We start from the raw sequence: 21,280 nt of genomic DNA on the forward strand, positions 1-21,280 counted from the left end.
GTGATCACAACTGAACTCCAAACAACAGATCTCTCTTCCCATCCTGGAGAAAATAACTGCTTTGGAGGGTGGACTGTATGCCATTCTTTTCACCTGAGGCCTCCCTCTTTACGGGGGTTAAACAAGGTTGTGTGCGGGCCCCACATCTTTTAAATTTATTTTTAACTGACCTGGTACAACTTTTGAACCCTATTAACGGTCATCTGCCTAAACTAGCAGGCCGAGTGGTCCCCTTATTACTTTATGCCAATGATACTACCATCCTCTCTTGTACAAGTGTGGGCCTGCAAAGGTATTTGAATGCCTTCTATGACTACTGTAATTGTAATTCACTATCTATCAGTTATGCCAAATCTAAAGTAGTTGTCTTTTCAAATTGCTGGCGCCCACAGAGATGGTTTATTGGCAACTCAACAATTGAGCAAACAAAATTTTTTAAATACTTGGGGATCACTTTTAATCACAAGTTAAGCTAGGTTTCACGTCGTAACAACACCGTCAACTTGGCTAAATGTTCGGCTGCTCAAATTAAACAGTTTTTATTTGCAAGGGGCAACCAATTAGTTCCGGCAGCAATTAAGGTGTTCAAAGCTGAAACGCTAGCGCAAATTCTCCATGGTATCCCTATATGGATCTCAGCATTTTCCAGGAAAGTAGAGGGCATTCAAACCTCATTCTTTAGACAAATTCTTGGTATGCCAAAATGTGTGTCCTACTTTGCTCTCTGCTCTGAAGTGGGTCAGTCTTTGGTAGAGACAAAAGCCTGGATTGCAATGTTTAAATTTTGGCTCAAAATTCACTTTAGAACAGATCCTAACAGCCTCCTTGATTGTATGAAAAGAGACCCAAATATTTCATCCTGGTCAGCAGTTCTTATGTCCAAACTAAACCAGTTGGGGATAGAGGTTGATGATTTTTTTTACTTCTGATGAGTCATATATCTTCAGATGTATTAAACTGAGACTGTTGGAGTTGGAGGAAACGAAACTACGTCCAACAGACCCTTATATTTGCTCCCCAGCTTCCTTAGGTCTTTATGCTTTCTGCGGCAAAGTGCCCCATTATCTATCAGACTTAACCATTCCAAGTCATCGCTGGGCATTTATGTTGGCTAGACTAAATGCGTTTCCCTCCAAAGTTTTACAAGGGAGATATCATTGAGTCCCTTTAGGCAACAGACTCTGTTCCTGTGGAGTGAATATTCCTGACTCAATTCAGCATATATTGCTTGATTGTTCCTTTTATTGTAATCTCCGTAAAGATTTATTTTGCAAGCTTTCTTTCTCCCCAGATTTGTCTATTCTGCCACCCTGTTGTTATTTACTGAACGATACTGAGGGGGAGTTTATCAAGGCTGTGGCAAAATTTTTGGCTGACATCCTTAAATTTAAATCTGACCATGTATGAATGCGTCTGTAAGCTAGGTTTCATTTTATCTCCAATGTTTAAATTTTTACATTCTGTGTATTTTTATTTGCAACTGTTATGCCATTAAAGGTTTGGTATGGTATGGCCTCCCTCTTTACTGACAGAAGTTGGTTGCCTAGCAACAGTCTCTGGCTAGGGGCGAGGTTGAGGGGAGGAGGGAGTGACAGGAAAGAGCCATGACCTGTGAGGAAATGCTCCCACTAAAGCCACCTAGTTGCATTATGGTGGTGGCTCCATGGCTATTCAGGCTACATGTGCTGGGAGGTCATCTGTGTGGGCCATTGATGGGGCAGCAGAGGTCTGTTGCCAGTGATGCCTTTCATGAGGTTGGTTGACAGACAGGACACAGAAGAGTTTGAGATATGTCTGTCTCTGGTGTGTCTGTTTTGGTGGTTTGTTCAACATTTCTAGGCCTCCAGGATGCAGTCGCAGTAAAGTCAGCCAGTGGGAGGCCAGAGAGACTGACTGAGCCATGATGGGCCAATGGTTTATGGAGTGCATGGAATGCCCCCCCCCCAGGCAATGGGAGAGCTCTATTTGGCCACTCTACAAGATAATTATTATCTGTGATAATGATGGTGATGGGGACTTCCAGGAGGAGGGGAAGAAGAAATAGTGTGGAAAAGGCAAATTGAGATTGCCTTGCAGATTCCCAACAGTGTAACTGGGCCTCGCTTGCCAGAACTGTTCAACTTGGACTGACCTGACAGCTGGCACTGTACAGCTTGGCCAGACTTTTCTTGGGGAGAGGCTGTCAGAGGGAGAGAGAGACTGAAAGAAGGGGAAGGCAGATAAAAGGTTGGCTGGCTGTTGGATGAAAAGGGAAAAAAGAAGCAGGACAAGGAGAGAGGTTCTTGGAGTTTTCAAGGAAAGGATGCCCCCTGCAAGGTCCCTGTGGGCCCATCCTTGTAAAATCACTTGTAATGATGCCCTGAGGCAGCAGTTCCTGTCCTGTCCCAAAGTCTGATTTATTGACATGTCATATCTTGTGTGGCCATCCTCATAGATCTACTTAGAAGTAAATTAAATTCTGTTTAGTTGGTTATACTTCTATGATAGGGTTCTTAGGATTGCAGCTCTAATATGAATAATCAGTTTTAATAAGCTGTTAATATTACTCGGAACAGTGAAGTTTCTTTCCACACTGCTAATTTGGATTTGATCTGTGTTGCTTCAGCTCCTTCTATTTATATACAATATAAAATGGACAGGTGCACTGCTTGATGAGAACCATAATAACAGTAGAGAAGAGGGATGTAAGCCTGTTTAAACTGGAACTCTAGAAGCTGCCATTTGAACACCCTCAGCAGATGTTTTTATAATGCACAGATACTTTTTGTGTGTGTTTAGGTCTGGATTTTGGACTTATTTACCTGTCAGAACTATTCTTAAAATTGGTTATGTCAAATTACAAATTAGCCAAGAGAGGTTATATTTATTTTACAAGTTTGTGTCATGTCTTCCCATATGCCTGCTGGTCTTATTAAATGTGATACAATTTGCATTATTAATTTCAGCATTATAACAGTAGTAGTAGTTCAGAAACAAGACTGTTGATTCCCAACAAATTTATGAATACAGTATTTTGAGATTTCCTTTGTAATTGGTATAAGTTGCTTCTTTATAGTTTGAATATGTATTTTCACATATAGTGAGACAAGAATCTTAATTCTATGATTTGGAGTTATGCTTTATTAATGCCTGATTTCAGTTTTATAATTTTTTTTTTCAAGAGCATGGAGTTTGCTTTATAGATTACTTTAGAAACTCTGAAACACTTATCCTTGTGCCTTTTGGTGGGTCTTCCTCTGTTTGAATTTTAATGCATCCTATATAAGCTTCTGTCAGTTTACCACATTTTATTTCTAGATTAAATTAAAGTATACCTGGCTGAGTGATGTCATGGTCTGAGATGCCATCATTTGCTCCTAGAACTGAGCATTTAATGCTTGTACTGGATGTACTTAACAGGTAAAAGCTTCGTAAGGGGTAAAAGTCCATTTTCTAGCTAAAATAAATATATAGATTTTTAAATTCATGTATTCATTTAAATCTGTTGTAGAATTTGAATTCTTTGCTTCAGTTAGTCAGATTTGCAAAAGAAATTTATGTAAAACAGTGCCAGGGATGGCTTCTTAGGATAACTAGGGCAATGCTTTAGAGACTTAATTATAAATGGGTATGACAGGGTATCTTAGGAAACCACCATAGTTACCAATTATGTGACAGCTAAATTGGGAAATTCAAAGGAAACAAACTCTTATTGAAGGCTCTGAAGTTACTCAGCATCAGAGCAGAATGAAGAAGTCTTCCATTTGCTTGTTGTGTAGATCTTCATTAAGGGCTCATTTTTTGCATTGGCATTCCCTCCCTGTTGCAACTCTGCAGAAATATGTTGACCCTTTTTAGAGGCTTAATTCTTCATGGCACAGGTGAAATGGCTAAGAGGTAAAAGTAAGAACAAGAAAGCTTCTTCCCCATGTCTAGTTGTGAAGACTGAGTTCCATACAGGGAGATAAGTACAGTTCCATACAGGGAGATAAGTATCTTTATTGGTAAAATATAACTCTACTTGGTTTAGTTATACTACTTACATTTAACTGTGCGTTAGAATTAAGCATTCAACCCTAAGGAAGCATAAGATGAAAAGTTTAAAGCTTTTCATTTTTATAACCAGAGGAGTTAGCCATGTATTCTGTTGCTGCAAAACAGTAAAGCGTCCAGTAGCACCTTTAAGACTAACACATTTTATTGTAGCAGATACTTCATGCATCTGACGAAGAGAGATGTGTTTCTCAATAATATGCTATAATAAAATTTGTTTAGTCTTAAAGGTACTACTGGACTCTTTAAATTTTTATAACCATACTCTTCAAAATAAATTATTGGAATTGTGCTTTTTTTTGCATCAGAGTTACTGTTCTGTTGTATTATGCAAGTCTTTTGTATGCTATATGATTAGCCTCAAAGAACAGAAAAATGTTACTATTAAGTGCAACTTTCCAAGTGTATTACCTTGGAAATAGTGCTAGTATTGATACATGAAGATAGTGGACACATGCTTGCTTTCATTACTGTTCTTATACCAATATAGCAGTAGTTCTGTGTTGCTGGATGCTGCTTACATCATTTATTTGTGTGAAGATAGAAAATTCACAGAATTCAAACAGAATTCACAGTTACAGAAAATAAGCTACATTTAAGTGAAAACTCTGTTCTCCTGGAGATTAAATATAATTATTGGTAATCTTTCTAATCGGTTGTTAAGGTAGTGTTTTGACACTATTTTCCAGGTGCTTACAATTTTGCTTTTGTAACTGGTTCTCAATGCTTCAGTATACCTCTTGCTTACTTCAATAATGAGGTACGTAAGGAATATCTCTAAGGGAGTTCAAGGCATCTGTTGATGCATTACAGCCTTAGTTGAAAGTTGGTCCATTTGTGACCTGAACTGAAATTATAAATGTTTTGGTAAACAAGATATTTTTGTTCCTCAGTAAGAATTGCTTTTTCCATTGAGGAGGATTAAAAATTTGGAACTGGACATTGGATTGGATCTAACACAAAGCTTTGACTTGTAGCAGAGGTCTTACATAAGTGGAAGTACAAGAAAAATACCACAGTTGTTCTTTGCATACTACACAATAATTACAGATAAAACCATCATTTAAATCAACTTATATTAAATTAACATTATGGTGCTATAACTCAGATCTTCTATAAAATTCAGTGGCTAAAAACATCTTCAGCAAATCTGTCTTGGCTCAGCATTAAGTGAAGGCCATTTTAAAGAGAAAGGTCTTGCAGGCCCTGCGGAATTGGTCCAAACACTGCAGGGCCCGTACTTCCTCCGGGAGTTGGTTCCACAGCAGTGGGGCTGCAATAGATGATACAGAATGCAATAGATTATACAGAATGCTATAAAACATGTGCATAAACAAGACACCAATCGACAGTAAGTTCTAAAGCAGTCCCAGCAGAGGACACACAAGATACTGGTTAGAAAACTTACATGCCACTAAGCATTTTGAACAATTAAAAGGTAGACACTTGAAAGTGTGTTAATAGAAACGTCAGTACTTTTAAGTAGACTCCATATCAAAAGCCAATTCAGTCTTCCATCTCTCCAATAAACACATTTGTCAAAAGAATTGCAAATATACTTGTGGGAAACAGTTACAAGCATGAAAGCAAGGTTACTGCATGATAGTTAACTCTGAATATTAAAATGTTAAATGCTTCCATGCCAACTTCCTTCCTTTCTAGTTATAGTTCAGTTCACTAGCAAACAAAAGGAGTTTCACTGGCAAACAAAAGTTATCTATGAAGACAGGAGTATCACAAGTTCATGGGCCTGTCAACCTTCAGACTCCTGAAGATTTTGGATGGAGGAGAAGGCAGTATACAATTGGCCTTCAGAGGCCTCAAGTCTCAGCAAGACATCTGCAAAGCAAGTGGTCCTTAAAAGTCTGACTTTCTCCTGGACTTTTCTAACTTTTCCTTGGTATGTTAGTGGCACCCCACACCTTAGAGATAGGGACTGGGGCATTGACTTAATTTTTATCTGATTTACTTTCTACTTTGGAGCCAAGGAAACAAACATCTCTATAACCATAACATCTTCCTCCATCTACAAAATAATATTCCAGCCAGAGTGTTTATCAGTCATAAGACTATTCTTCTTTTATTCAAGAGTTGCAGGTGTGGGAACTTCTTGCTTTCTTGCCAACAGCGGAGCATTTAGGGCAGGGGTGTCAAACATGCAGTCTGGGGGTCGAATTAGGCCCCAGGAGGGCTCCTATCAGGCCCCTGAGCAACTGGCTATCACCTGTTTCCTCCTCCTCCTCTCGTGCTTCCTTCTGCTTAACAGCTCGCTTTGCAAGGCTTGCTCAATTGCACAGGAGCTACAGAGCAAAACCTCTATTTGCTCCATTGGCTGAGGCTTCTCCCTTGGGGAGGAGATGGGGGGAGGCAGAGAGTTTTTCCAGGCTCCCTCAACAGCACAGCAGAGCTACTGAGCAAAGCCTCTTTTCCTTCTATTCACTGAGGCTCCTCCCCCTCCTGGTCCCCTGGGAAGGAAGGAAAGAGCCAGAGCTTCCTGTGTCCAGTTCACTGGATCTCATGGGAGAAATACAAAGAAAGCACTTTTAAAACCAAGGAGTGCTAATGTTTTAAATTTTTTAAAAATACATTGTGTTTGTGTCCTTTATAAAGTTTATATCTTTGCTATCTAATCTTAAATAGGTACAAACATGGCCCGGCCCAACCCCACATGGCCTGGCCCAACAAGGTCTCATTTATGTCAGATCCGGCCCTCATGAGTTCAACACCCCTGATTTTGGACTTCAGATTAAGGACATTGAGGCTGGGGTCTGACATAGGGTACCCAGTAAAGCATGGCTGTGTAATGTTGGGGAATCTTTTTAATGTATTGGATCCAAGCTTGTGCAGTCTGTTAGCCCAAAATGGTGGTTTCTGACATATCAGGTTCTGCAGATTTCTCTGAGCATCTCAGCAACTACTTATCTACTCATTTGGTGCTGGTAATGCAACATATTACAGTTGATGAACTGAATGCATGGATTCTTCTGAAACCAAAATAAGATAAAAAGTTTAGCAATCCATGCTTCTCCCCACATCAGATATAGGGCCAAATATAGGTGGGGTCATCTGTAGATCTTTTGTTGTAAAAATGTGAGCAAAAGTTTTATCTCGGTATTAAGTGGTGCTTTCATGTGTTTATAGCTGTTTGTGGATTAGAGTTTTTCATGGAATGCAAAACAATGGTCCAGGGTTGTATTGTAGTCTTGGCAAAAGTCATAGTTACAGATGGCAAATTATACAGTCAGGGGTACAGTCCTCCTTTTCTCCCCCAAGGGAGCTTGAACTGGGTCAGCTCAGGGCTGAAACCCTGCTGAACTAACATGTCAGATAAAAATACCATGCTGTGTGGATTTAGAAGTTACACATTAGAAAAAGTTGATACAGTCATCTTACGATTTTTACTGCTCCACGCTTGGTTGGTGATGGCTTGTTTTTATTGGCTTGCTTTAGTTTTGTTATGAACTTTTTTGAGCAGGAGAGGAGGCGTATTTTCGTTCTGAAAAAAAATACCAATTCTGGATTACATTTTATAATATGAAGAGGTTTGGGGGGCTGTTGTAGAACCAGCATTTATTACTGTTGCTAAACACAGTAAGGCAGTAATATGGGTGCAAGCAAGCTCAGGGTCATTTTGGTTGAGTGTGTTCTGAGGTGAACAGAATAGTCTGTGCTTTAAATGCTGTAGGCTAACTAATTCCTTTTAGTTGCTATTTCACATCTGATTGGCTCTAAAGTAGCTATTATTTAAACCAACATCAGTTTGTTATTTTATAGAGATCCAGATGGGAAAGAACAATATCACTGTAGTATGCCTAACTTGCATAGTTTATTATAGCAAGCGTTAGAATCATAGAGTTGGGAGGGACCTTCAGGGTCATCTAGTCCAACCCCCTGCACAATGCAGGAAATTTGCAAATACCTTGCCCTGAACATCCCCATTGATGTTCCATGCCCAGAAGATGGCAAAAAAAAATTTCCAAAATCCCTGGACAAACTCACCTGAAGAAAAATTGCTTCCTGACCCAAAGTCACTCCTTCCCTTCCTTTTCCTTCCTTCCTATTTCAATTCTCTTTTCTTTCCTACTCCCACACACATTCTTTCTTTCTGTCAGTTTTTCTTTTTCCCTATTTGCTTTATTTCCCACTCCCCTTCCTTTTTCTCTTTCTCAGTCAGTCTTTTACCCTGTCTCCTTCCTTCCTTCCCTCCCTCCCTGTCTCCCCCACCACCACCAATTGCTAATCAGAGTAGACCTGCAGGGGGGAGGAGATAAACTTGAAATGCCCTGCCATTTCATGTTTTCCCAAGTCTAAAAGCATTTTATATTTTTAGTTTTCTACTGTGTGATACTTGTGCTTTTTCTTGATGTTTTATTTTTAAATTGCATTGCAAAATCCCACTATTCCTCTACCTTTCTGAAACAAAATATTGCATTTCCTGTCTCCTAGCTTCACCCCCAAAGTCTCCTGGCTCCACCTCCAAATTTTAGTGGTCCACGAAGGAGAAGTGTAAAAATAACTGGGCCACAGGGGAAAAAAGTTTGGGAAACCCTGTGCCATTCCATCCATAAAGAACCAATAACAAATTTAAGCATCTCGTGCATCTTCAAGAGTACTAGGAAAGGCTTGGAGTTGGTGTCTGTGACTGACTGCTGTGAATGGTGTCCATCTTACTCCAGTGGACTATATAAAGAATTTGGTGATTTGGCTAGATACCTTCCTTATTTTGCACAAACAGGTGTCCTTGGTGCTGAAAAAGGCTTTTTTCCCATCTCAGCCAGGCCCATCAACTGTCCCCCTACTTAACCAGTCTGACCTTACCACCATGATTCATGCAATGGTCACCTCCAGACTTGATTACTGCAATTCTCTCTATGCAGGGCTTGACCTTGAAGGTGGTTAGGAAACTTCACATTGTTCAAAAATGCAGCTGTCAGGCTGTTGATTGATTCACCATGGCTTGCACACACCCAGTCCATTTTGTGGAAATTTCACTGGCTTCCAGTTGGTTTCTGAGTCAGATTCAAGGTGCTGAAATTGACCTTTAAAGCTCCTGTCTGAGACTATCATGCTTATCTTTTGTTTACCATATCTTTTGTTGTGACCCCCACATTGTCTTTATTCTGCTGCATATGGGCTTTTAATGATGTCTGGCTCTTGATTTGCTCATGAGTGCAAGGAAGTTGAAGGGGTGTGAACTGGCAGAGACTGACCAAGAGAGAGATCTTGGGGTCGTGGTAGATAACTCACTGAAAATGTCAAGACAGTGTGCGATTGCAATAAGAAAGGCCAACACCATGCTGGGAATTATTAGGAAGGGAATTGAAAACAAAGCCAGTATCATAATGCCCCTGTATAAATCGATGGTGCGGTCTCATTTGGAATGCTGTGTGCAATTTTGGTCACCGCACTTCAAAAAGGATATTATAGCATTGGAAAAAGTGCAGAAAGGGGCAACTAGAATGATTAAAGGGTTGGAACACTTTCCCTATGAAGAAAGGTTAAAACGCTTGGGGCTCTTTAGCTTGGAGAAACGTCAACTGATAGAAGTTTACAAGGTAATGCATGGGATGGAGAAGGTAGAGAAAGAAGTACTTTTCTCCCTTTCTCACAATACAAGAACTCGTGGGCATTCAATGAAATTGCTGAGCAGTCAGGTTAAAACAGATAAAAGGAAGTACTTCTTCACCCAAAGGGTGATTAACATGTGGAATTCAGTGCCACAGGAGGTGGTGGCGGCTACAAGCATAGGCAGCTTCAAGAGGGGGTTAGATAAAATTATGGAGCAGAGGTCCTTCAGTGGCTATTAGCCACAGTGTGTGTGTGTGTGTGCGTGTGTGTGTGTGTGTGTGTATATATATATATATATATATAAAATTTTTTTGGCCACTGTGGAACACAGTGTTGGACTGGATGGGCCATTGTCCTGATCCAACATGGCTTCTCTTATGTTCTAAGGCAAGGATGATTTTCATCATGGCCCAAACCTGGGGGGATGGTTTTCTAAGGAGACTCATGCTTTGTGGGACTTGTCTGCATTCTGCAGGGCATATAAGACAGAGTTATTCCACTAGGCATTCAACTAATGTAATTTTGTTGAACTTTACCATCAGCACTGTTGATTTTTATGCCAGAAGCATTAGTTTGCTGTGTGCAGAGCTTTTAAAATGAATTTTATTGAAATGTTGGTTTTATTTTTGTTATTGTATTGCTGTGAACCTTGAGCTTGTTCTAGCAGGAGAGTACAGCTATTGTATACCCATAACTGAAGAACAGTACACTCCTATCTGGGTTGGCCATCCTCTTTTACTAAGTGTGCAGCTTTGGGGAGGGACAATTGCCTAGTGACAGATATTACAGCCACAGATTGTCCTCACTTCCAGAAGCATTAGTTTGCTGTGTGCTGATTTTTTAATTGGATTGTATTGAAATTATGGTTTTATTTATTGTATGTTATGTACATACAATAAATAAATGTATTGTATTTATTGTATGCTATGTTACCCACCCAAGCCCTATTCTGAGGGAGGAACAGGATAAAAATAAAACTAAATAAATAAGGTGTTTTATTTTTTTACTGTTTTCATAATTTGTATTTAATTACTTAGTAATAAAGTTGCTCATTTCTGCTTTTATGGATTTCTTTCAACCAATTGAATTCTTGTTAAAAAATAACTTGGTTAAATAGTTGGTAACTTTAAGATGATTTTCTGGTTTTGTTTTGGTACTTGAATAAATGACTTTTGACATTGCTTTTCTTATACCTGCCAATCAATCCTTGTTTTAGTTGCTGACAAGATTGTACTTACAATTTCAGTTAAAACAATAGATTTTAATGTAATGCAATGATTTCTTCTTAAGAAATCAGTGTGCAACTGTGACTAATAATGAGGTATCTGATATATATCAAGATATAGGGCTGGTTCATGATTATTTATTTCCTTTTTGGCTGTCTCAATTTTCAAGACGTGTCTGCTGCATTTTTTTTCTTTTCTCCCACACAAATGTGAGTAATTGAAATAGGAACCCAACTTTTCAAGTCTCATATTGTTTCCGCTTTGTGAATTTAGCCTTTTACCAAATAAATCTATTGGAAGTTTGTTGGTGACTCTGATCTCAGAAGCTACATCTAATATGTATGCAAATTTGTATGTTATAGCCTAAAGGGTTTAAATGCAGTTAGCTTTTAGAAAATCAGTTCTGATTTTAGAAAGTTGTTTTTACTATGTTCTCATTCCATACCATAAATCTGTATAGATACTTCATGTCAACTATTTGTTATTTTATGATGAAAGGCTTTGCTGGAGACATTGTAGCTGTACAATAATTTTATGGCATAGGACAGAGTATGATTCACCTGCAATCCTTTTGGTATGCAGTACAACTTTGTCTTGCGATTTTTATGTAAATGATTTTTTGCTTCTAGGTAAGACTTTGTCAGAACCCTAAACTTCAGTTGAAAAACAGCCCGCCTTATATACTTGACATTTTGCCGGACACCTATCAACATTTGCGGCTTATATTGAACAAGTATGACGACAACCAGAAACTTGCACAGCTCAGTGAAAATGAGTATTTTAAAATCTACATTGACAGTCTTATGAAAAAATCAAAACGGGCAATAAGACTTTTTAAAGAGGGGAAAGAGCGGATGTATGAGGAGCAATCGCAGGACAGGTAAGAGAACATTTTAATATTTGAACAATTTAGTCCCAGTTTTGCTTTTATTGTATTTTGCTACAAAAAAAAGTAAAGATAGTCCCCTGTGCAAGAGTCATTTCCAACTCTGGATTGCCTTCCCCAGTCATCTACGCTCCCCCTCCCAGCAAGCTGGGTACTCATTTTACTGACTTCGGAAGGATGGAAGGCTGAGTCAGCCTCAAGCCGGCTACCTGAATCCAGCTTCCACTGGGATCGAACTCAGATCGTGAGCAGAGTTTAGGACTGCAGTACTGCAGCTTTACCACTCTGTGCCATGGGGGTTTATCATTTTGCTACAAAGAAATATTTAGAAGCTAAGTTACTATAACCAAGCAGAATAACACAGAATAGTGTGCAAGCTTTTTAGTTCTAAAAGAACTCTTTATCAGGCTGAATATTGAGTGAGGGGAGCTCATAAACTGAATAGTTTATCACATTACCCCATCCTTCCTCTAAGGTATACTTGTTGTCCCACCTCCATTTGGAGCTACTGGAATAGCTTTGCGTCAGCCATAGCTCTTGCAGGAGTTGTCTTTGAAAGGGCAGCTTCTGTGAGAGCTCTCTCAGCCTCACCCACCTCACAGAGTGCCTGTTGTGGGGGAAGAAGATAAAGGAGATTGTAAGATGCTCTGAGACTCTGATTCAGAGAGAAGGAGGGGTATAGATCTACAGTCTTCTTCTGTTTAGATATTTAAACTATTTAGGGTTACATATTCTTAACAGGTCAGATAATAAGTGTATTTGTCAGCTACTTTTGAAGTAATTATTTCTTTCCTAAAGCATCAATTAACCTGTAGGTCAGCGGTGTCAAACTCATTTGTTATGAGGGCTGGATCTAACATAAATGAGAGCTTGTTGGGCAGGGCCATGTGTGTAATAAAATATAATGCCAGGTAGATATAAACTTTATAAAGGACACAAACACAATTAAAGTTTTTTTAAATCTTAAAATAAAACTTGCTTAAAAGATTAGCACTCTAGAAATACTTTGATTATTTAACCGTCTCTGATAACTGACACCGCTTGCTCTGAATTATTCCATTAAAACCTGGAGACAATGTCTGTGCTGAAGCAGTCTTGAGTATGCTGTTCAGGGGTGTATCTGTAAGTTGCAAACCTCCTTTTAAGTTATTGACATTCATTACAGAAATCTCATGGTCAGTGCTTTGAGCCTAAGACCCAGAGGAAAACATGAAATGGTTGGGCATTATGAGCTTGTTTGTACATAAGTTGTTTCATGTGCTGGTCAAGAACATGTGAAGGCACCGTGACACAGACTGAGGGCTCTGTGTTTGTCTACAAAACTATAGTCTTCCTTAGAGAAATAACTACAACTCCTATGAGGCAGTACAAGAATAGAGAGCAGTGTGCAGTGGAAAGTATCAGCCTACAGTCTGGGAAGTCTAAATTCAAAATCCCCAGTCTGCAAAGGAAATGTGTTAGGTGAACTTGATCTGGCACACATTCTCAGCCTAATCTACCTCCCTGGCTTGTTGTTGTTCCTCATATAAATAGTACACATTGCTTTCCTACTGAGAGTCTGTATCATGAAGGCATTAATACAGTGAAAAAGAGGCAAACCCAGTTGAAGGCATTAATACAGTGAAAAAGAGGCAAACCCAGTTATCCTGTCATAACAAGCTAGTAACACACACTCTCTCTCTACCTGTCTCTGTATGTGTGTGTCTCTTTAGCAAGGCAAAAAAGATCATATCTTGAATAAAACTTTGTTGGCCTTAAATACGGTTTGTATCTCTCCCACACAATTGAGGGAATTGGGCAAAGGAAGCTTTCCCTACTTTGCCAGGGGATGAGGAGGGGCAGGAGCCTCAGCCAATAGAAGGAAGAGAGGCTTGACACAGAAGCTCTGTTGTGCTATTGAGAGAGCCTGGCAAAGCAAGCTCTCTGTCCCCCCCCCTCTTCCCCAAGGGAGAAGCATCAGCCAATGGAGAAAATAAAAGCTTTGCTCTGTAGCTTCTGTGTGATTGAACAAGCCTGGCAAAGCAAACTGAAACGTAGAAGAAAATAAGAGAGGGGGAGAAGGACACAGATGACAGTGAGTTGCTCACGAGCCTGATAAGAGCCCTCTGGGGGCTTGATACACCTATGGGCTGCATGTTTGACACCCCTGCTTGGTGGTGTTGGAATTGTTTCTGTTGGAGGCTTGCTTGCCACACCTTTTTATAGACTGGGATTTACAAGTAAAGCTGACGTGTTATATTCAGCATTATGTAAAATTGTCAGGAGACTGAGTATGGGCAGGTGTTGGATTTGTGAATGCTTCCAGAATATCAAAACAGCAGTTCTTGAAAAGCTTTAGTCTGTAAGTAACGTAGCTGTCATGGAAAAAGAACAGTTTGTGTTAATGTTTTGTTTAATAGGGGAAGAAAACTTCAAGAAAATTTGAAATACATGCAATACTTGCTTGCCTGTCAAATATTTATTTATTTTATTTACGTTAGACTTTATCCAGCCCTCTCCACAAGTGGACTCAGGGCGGCTTACAACAGTCGTTTACACGATTTAAAACAATAAGTCAATAAAATCTATAAAACATTAATACAATTAAAATTTAAACTATTCCACGGTGCTGTACCATTATTATGTTGTCGATTCTGCTTTTCAGACAGCTGGTCACCGGAAACTCTAGCTGATGTCAGGTGGCAGTTCTCTCTGTTTAAGCATCGAAGGCCTGTCTTACAGGCCCTGCGGAATGTAGGAAGGTCCCACAGGGCCCTTATGGCCTCTGGGAGAGCATTCCATAACTCTGGTGCTCCACCGAGAAGGCCCTGGCTCATGTCAAACGCAACCTGGCCTCCTTTGGTCCAGGGGTGGACAGCAGATTTTTTGTCCCTGAACTTGTTTAACTATTTTGACATCAGAGTTATAATTTAGCTTGCACGTAAAATTGTATTGTGTGGTATCATAGAATTCAAAAGTATAAATGTCTTAATTTTCTACAAGTAAAATTGGAAATATCCACTAGAGAATGACTTTTGCCTCCCATGCACCCTTAGGAAATGAGTCTTAATCTTTTCCATCTAAGGAGTAGGAAAAAATGAAATTGGAAAACAAACTTTGTAGTGCTGTCACTGTAGGGCCGCAAGCATATTTGGATAACCAGGTAAATGTTATAATATTAAAAACACAAGTATTTAATAATACGTTATCAAAACACATTATTTTTATTTATTTTTTTCTTGTTAATTGTTATTCCTCCCTTTCTCGCAAGCAGGCTCAGGGCAGATCACAACAAGAGTTAAAACAAAAACTACACACTAAAACCATAACGTTCATTAAACAGATAACACATATAGTATGTCACAGAAGTGAGTACACCCCCTCACATTTTGTAAATATTTAAGTATATCTTTTCATGTGACAACACTGAAGAAATGGCACTTGGCTACAATGTAAAGTAGTGAGTCTACAGCTTGAATAACAGTGTAAATGTGCTGTCCCCTCAAAATTGTGCAACATGTGGCCATTAATGTCTAAACTGCTGGCAACAAAAGTGAGTAAACTGTAAGCCGAAATGCCCTCAAAACGAGGTTGGGGAATTAGTCAGGTGGGCACCTGGCTCACTCAGGATCTTTTTACCTATGTATACAAGATACACGTCCAGAGAGTAATGCTTAAACTAATAGTAAAATCAATTATAATTTGTTAGGAAAATATAGGCTTCCATACATGATAAAATACTCATCAAAACACACATTCAGTCCTAGGAAACATAGATAGAGCGATAGGGGAACACATGGGTAGACAAACAGGGTGATATTTACCTATCGTAGTCTTCAAGGAAGGCTCCAATGGTGACAAGCGAGGAAGTGGGAGAAGGGACCCGAAACTGATCAGAAATCGGGGATGGATCTATGCAGCGGAAGTTGGGATACTGCTAGAAGCACACCTGTGGGTAGCTAGTCCACAGATTATAAGGACTCTCTTGAGCCCTTAGGGGATGAGAGGTACGAGGGAGGAGAAAGGGGAGGCTGTGGAGTGACCATAAGGGCTGGACTACTGCAGTAGCCAATAGAAAGTTTATTGGTGGCACCTAATTGGGTGCTTGCTCTTGACCAATGGACACACCTGAGAGAACTTTCAGGTTGAAACGGACCAGGGGGCGGCTCCAAAGTGACAGCTGGAAAGAAGAATAGAAGTGACTACTGGGTGGGGAACTAAGATTAGGGAACTTATCTGAAAGGGTGACAATAGAGAGTCCAATTGTGGCCTAGGTAATACCCAGCATGTACAAAGGAACTTGGCTCTGGCTGAATATGGTCTTCCTCTTCTTTAGTCTTCTTCTAGGCACCAGTCTTTGTCTAGAGTTCCGTTAAACAAAGAAAGTTGCAGTTGGACTATTAACCACTCCTGGGGTGGGTAGGTTGCTTGTAGGCCAAAGGTGACATCTGGTGTGTACTGCTGGGATGAACTGGAGTCAAGCCTGGCAGGAAGATGGCTACGTGTGGTGTTAGCCCTCCACGGTGGATTCCATGGTCAGAACTTCATAACCGTTCGCCTGGATAGCTCCTGGGGGCGTAGTCTCTTCCGCTCCATAGCTGATACATGAAACGACGGGAAGACGTTCGTGCTGCTGGTAGGCACTCTTGTACTGGTCTAGAGTGCCTTATGTGGCGTTATGGCTGCTTGTACTGCATAAGTCCCTTATGCCCCTGGATAGGTTTACCCACACTCTCTGGCCAGACGTGTGTGAGTTACTTCTCCAGGTGCCTGGCAACCGGGCTGGTAACTACAATGTTCGGAAAGGGGGCTTTTCCTCACAAAACCTCTAAGTGATAATGTCCAAATGGGGCCCAAAGTGTCAATATTTTGTGTGGCCGTCATTATTTTCCAGCACTGCCTTAACCCTCTTGGGCATAGAGTTCACCAGAGCTTCACAGGTTGCCATTGGAGTCCTCTTCCACTCCTCCATGATGATGTCATGTAGCTGGTGGATGTTAGAGACCTTGTGCACCTCCATCTTCCATTTCAGAATGCCCCACAGATGCTCAATAGGGTTTTGGTCTGGAGACTTGCTTGGCTGGTCCATCACCTTTACCCTCAGCTTCTTTAACAAGGCAGTGGTCATTTTGGAGGTGTGTTTGGGGTCATTGTCATGTTGGAATACTCCCTGCGGCCCAGTCTCCAAAGAGGGGAGATCATGCTCTGCTTTAGTATGTCACAGTACATGTTAGCATTCATGGTTCCCTCAATGAACCGTAGCTCCCCAGTGCTGGCAGTACTCATGCAGCCCCAGACCATGACCTTCTCAACACCATGCTTGACTGTAGGCAAGACATACTTATCTTTGTACTCCTCACCTGGTTGCCGTCACACACACTTGACACCATCTGAACCAAATAAGTTTATCTTGGTCTCATCGGAGCACAGGACATGCTTCCAGAAATCCATATCCTTAGTCTGCAGCGAACTGTTTGCAGGCTTTCTTGTGTATCATCTTTAGAAGAGGCTTCCTTCTGGGATGACAGCCTTGCAGACCAATTTGATGCAGTGTGCAGCGTATGGTCTGAGCACCGAGAGGCTGACCCTCCATCCCTTCAACCTCTGTAGCAATGCTGGCAGCACTCATACGTCTATTTCCCAAAGCCATCCTCTGGATAGGACACTGAGCACGGGCACTCAGCTTCTTTGGTCGACCATGGCAAGGCCTGTTCTGAGTGGAACCTGCCCTGTTAAACCGCTGTATGGTCTTGGCCACCGTGCTGCAGCTCACTTTCGGGGTCTTGGCAATCTTCTTATAGCCTAGGCCATCTTTATGTAGAGCAACAATTCATTTTTTCAGATCCTCAGAGAGTTCATTGCCATGAGGTGCCATGTGGAACTTCCAGTGACCAGTATGAGGGAGTGAGAGCGATAACCTGCTCCCCCTTCACACCTGATACCTTGTACCACTAACGAGTCACATGGCACCAGGGAGGGAAAACAACTACTTGAGCCCCATTTGGACATTATCGCTTAGGGCTGTACTCACTTTTGTTGCCAGCAGTTTAGACATAAAAGATGATGCACAAGAAAGCCCGCAAACAGTTTGCTGCAGAGAAGCAGACTAAGGATATGGATTTCTGGAACCATGTCCTGTGGTCCGATGAGACCAAGATATATTTATTTGAGCATCTGTGGGGCATCCTGAAATGGAAGGTGGAGGTGCGCAAGGTCTCTAACATCCACCAGCTACGTGACATCATGGAGGAGTAGAAGAGGACTCCAGTGGCTGGAAAATAATGATGGCCACACAAAATATTGACGCTTTGGGCCCCATTTGGACATTATCACTTAGGGGTTTAGTCACTTTTGTTGCCAGCAGTTTATACATTAATGGCCGTGTGTTGTGCAATTTTGAGGGGACAGCACATTTACACTGTTATACAAGCTGTAGACTCACTACTTTACATTGTAGCCAAGTGCCATTTCTTCAGTGTTGTCACATGAAAAGATATACTTAAATATTTACAAAATGTGAGGGGGTGTACTCATTTCTGTGACATACTGTATATCAAAGGCCGTGGTTCCCATTCTATATACCAGTACAACACTAGGCCCAGAGATGAAATAATAAATTAAGATAAAATAATATAGCATCATAGCAGGCAAGGGAGGCCAAGCAGATGGAAATAAGGATGTCCACTGCTTCAACCGAAGGCCCGGCGGAACAGCTGTGTCTTGCAGGCCCTACAAAATGGCATCAAATCAGGTAGGAACCAGATCTCCACAGGGAGCTGATTCCACCAGTCTGAGGCCAAGGCCGAAAAGGCCCTGGTCAAGGCAAGATGAACATCTTTTAGGCCAGGGACTGTCAAAAGATTCTGCGAAGCAGAATGCAGCAATATCTGGGGCACATATGGGGAGAGGCAAAATTATTGCAAAATTATTTGCATTTGAACAATAAACATATCTTAAATTCTGGAGTATATAGGAACCATCACTGTCCAATAATGTAGATTGTTTTAAAATTTTCATGCTGCAGGTCAAAAAACAAACAACTCCACTCATCCCAAAACAGACAAAAAATTAGTTTTTTGCTGCTCCCCAAACTTTGAATTTAAGGAGTTGGAAAAAATGCTGGGGGTGGGAAGAAGGAAAGAAACAGAATCCCTTTCCCCAGCTTTCACATATCTAGTCTTAATCTTTGGTGGCCAGTGTAGTTTGTATAGTCTTCAGTTTAAGTGAAGATGACTTAGAAGATTTATAAATGAAAAATAAAGATTTTATTAGGTTACATTTGACTTGAGATGCTAAGTTTTTAGACAATTTTAAAAAGTGAGAGCTAATTTTTACCAGCAGTCTGAACCATTTCTCTGGTGTGTTTTTTTAAAAATTAACACATGCTGAACTCATCACGGTGCAAGCCAAAAAGTAACTTTGTACCTAGCATTTTAGTAACTTGATAGGTGTGAAATTATTTTCTGAATTTTTGTGAATTTGTATGGGCCAATTAATAAATAAAAGAAAATAATTAAAATTATTTCTTTGTAATAATAATATGGAAGGGTGAACAGAACCTTTTCTTTTAAGGAAGGAAAGTGGGTGGTAAGTGTGGGTGGAAGCTGAAAATGGAAATTAATGCCTTATGAAACTTACGCTATAGAAATATTTCCTTTGTAATTTCAAACTAAAATTTTTACATGATCACAATACATTTGGTGGTAACACTGGGATAAGGCTGTTGTTCCACAGACGGCCACCAGTATGTTTGAGTGGTACTAGTGTGATGAGCTAGTATTTTATGCCTCCCAGCAGGAATGTAAACAAAAAGAGGGAGGGGGATTAGCTGCAGGAGAAAAAGTAGTTTGCATAGCAGAGACTGCCACTTTCACAAACACCAGTGGCACCTTTACCCGTTCCATTCCCATGCACAAGGCACAACTGCCTGAAAGTTGTCCTAGCTACCTGACTGATGGCCAATTTAGGTGGGAAGTAGCTTGTGCTGGTTATCTATACAAAAACAGGAGCCTTTTCATGTAAGAACTCATGGTATATGCAGGGATTAAAAGAATGCCATTCCAATCTTAGCCCTTGGCTAGCTCCACAGCCCTGAGGGCAGGAGATGGGCAGGTGGTTGCCAGGTCCCTTGAGGGTGAACTTACTGGGAACGGGAAGGGAAGAAGCTGAAAATAAATGTGACAGTGGAGAGTAGCATCAGGCTGGGACTCAGGTAGCAGGGATAAATGAATGAAAAGTGGCTCATCACTTCCTTATGCTTGTATTTCAGGATTAACTGTTTGAGGAAGATGGTAGAGTAATTGGCAGTGCTCTTTCCTGTCCTGTAGTCGCGTATACTGGAACAGTGTCTGCAGTTTCTGTTTGTACTATTTCTCATATTAGGATTCAATCTTGCAATGCAGTACTATGTCTGGTAGACTTGCTTTAGGTAAATGGGCATAAGATTGCAGCTTGGAAGTGTGGTATGAGTATAGCTGTGTAGCACAGAATGTTGTAGTATGAATACAGCTATATTCCTGGTAGAATATAAGATCAGGAATAAGTATACTGCTGATATGCTCTGGCATACTCTGTTTGATCGTGACTGTGCTGCTTTCATCAGCATCAGATATGCTGATGTAACTGATATATAATGTTGTAAGGATTTATATAATGTTGTAAGGATTTAGTTGCTATCTGATGCTAGTTTAGCGGTTGTAACTGGAGAGTGGAATAAACGAATTACTCTCAGCATTACACAATGAAAGACACATCTGCCCATCAATCTCCAACTTCGACATACTTATTTCCTTCACTGTATTTCCCAGAATTAAATCCAACAGATGGTAATCATATAAACCAATCTTGTTATTCCTGTTTGGTCCTTGAATCTGTTAAACATCTTCATTATACTGTTTGCTAATTTACTGTTCATCCTCTACCTATATGTACGGATTCGCAATTTCCATTTCATTGTATCTGAAGAAGTGTGTGTGCATACTGAAGCTTATGCCTTGTATAAAACTTCATTGGTCAAAAAGTTGCCACTGGGCTGAAACTACTGCTTCAGATCAAAACAGCTACCCGCCTAAATCTGTCAAGCAGGAGACAAGTTACAATTTGAAATTTATTGGAAGGAACTGGTGAATGCTGACTGTTAAAAGGTTCAAAGGGATGATGATGGATTTGATAAACAACATATCACTGACTATTTTTAATCAGATGTTACTTTGAGACCAACATGTGTGCCTATGAGCACGGAAGTTTTAGAAATCCACCAGTGTTACTATGTGTGCTGGAAGACATATATATATGCCTCTAAATGTGTCATTGTAAGCATGGCCCATTTCCTGGTTTGCCCAAAATTCACACTAGATTAGCTTGACCTTAAGGAAGATCCACTTTTTGTCACCTGCTAGTCCTCTGCTAAAGGAACTGCTGGCTTTGGATCTGTCACTGAGGAAGTACTGGGCAGTGAAACCTACTAATAGCAAAAGGAATATGTTGACATAGCTTGCCCATGAACCTTGAAAAGAATACCTAGATCGAACAGACCAAAATGAGAAATAGAGTTTAAATAAATAACTCAGTCCCAGTAACATTAAATGTA

General features: G+C 40.4%; 1 protein-coding gene across 4 annotated transcripts in view; it reads left to right on the plus strand.

Moving 5' to 3' along the window:
• Positions 1-21,280, plus strand: part of CBLB (Cbl proto-oncogene B) — a 143,536-nt gene that overhangs the window by 4,618 nt on the left and 117,638 nt on the right. For all 4 annotated transcript variants that reach the window (XM_060234552.1, XM_060234553.1, XM_060234554.1 and 1 more), the window contains exon 2: positions 11,456-11,706. In XM_060234552.1, the coding sequence (XP_060090535.1) occupies positions 11,456-11,706 (251 nt within the window). The remainder of the gene's footprint in view (positions 1-11,455; positions 11,707-21,280) is intronic.

The sequence above is a fragment of the Heteronotia binoei genome, chromosome 3 (assembly GCF_032191835.1).
Source record: "Heteronotia binoei isolate CCM8104 ecotype False Entrance Well chromosome 3, APGP_CSIRO_Hbin_v1, whole genome shotgun sequence".
NCBI lineage: Eukaryota > Metazoa > Chordata > Lepidosauria > Squamata > Gekkonidae > Heteronotia > Heteronotia binoei.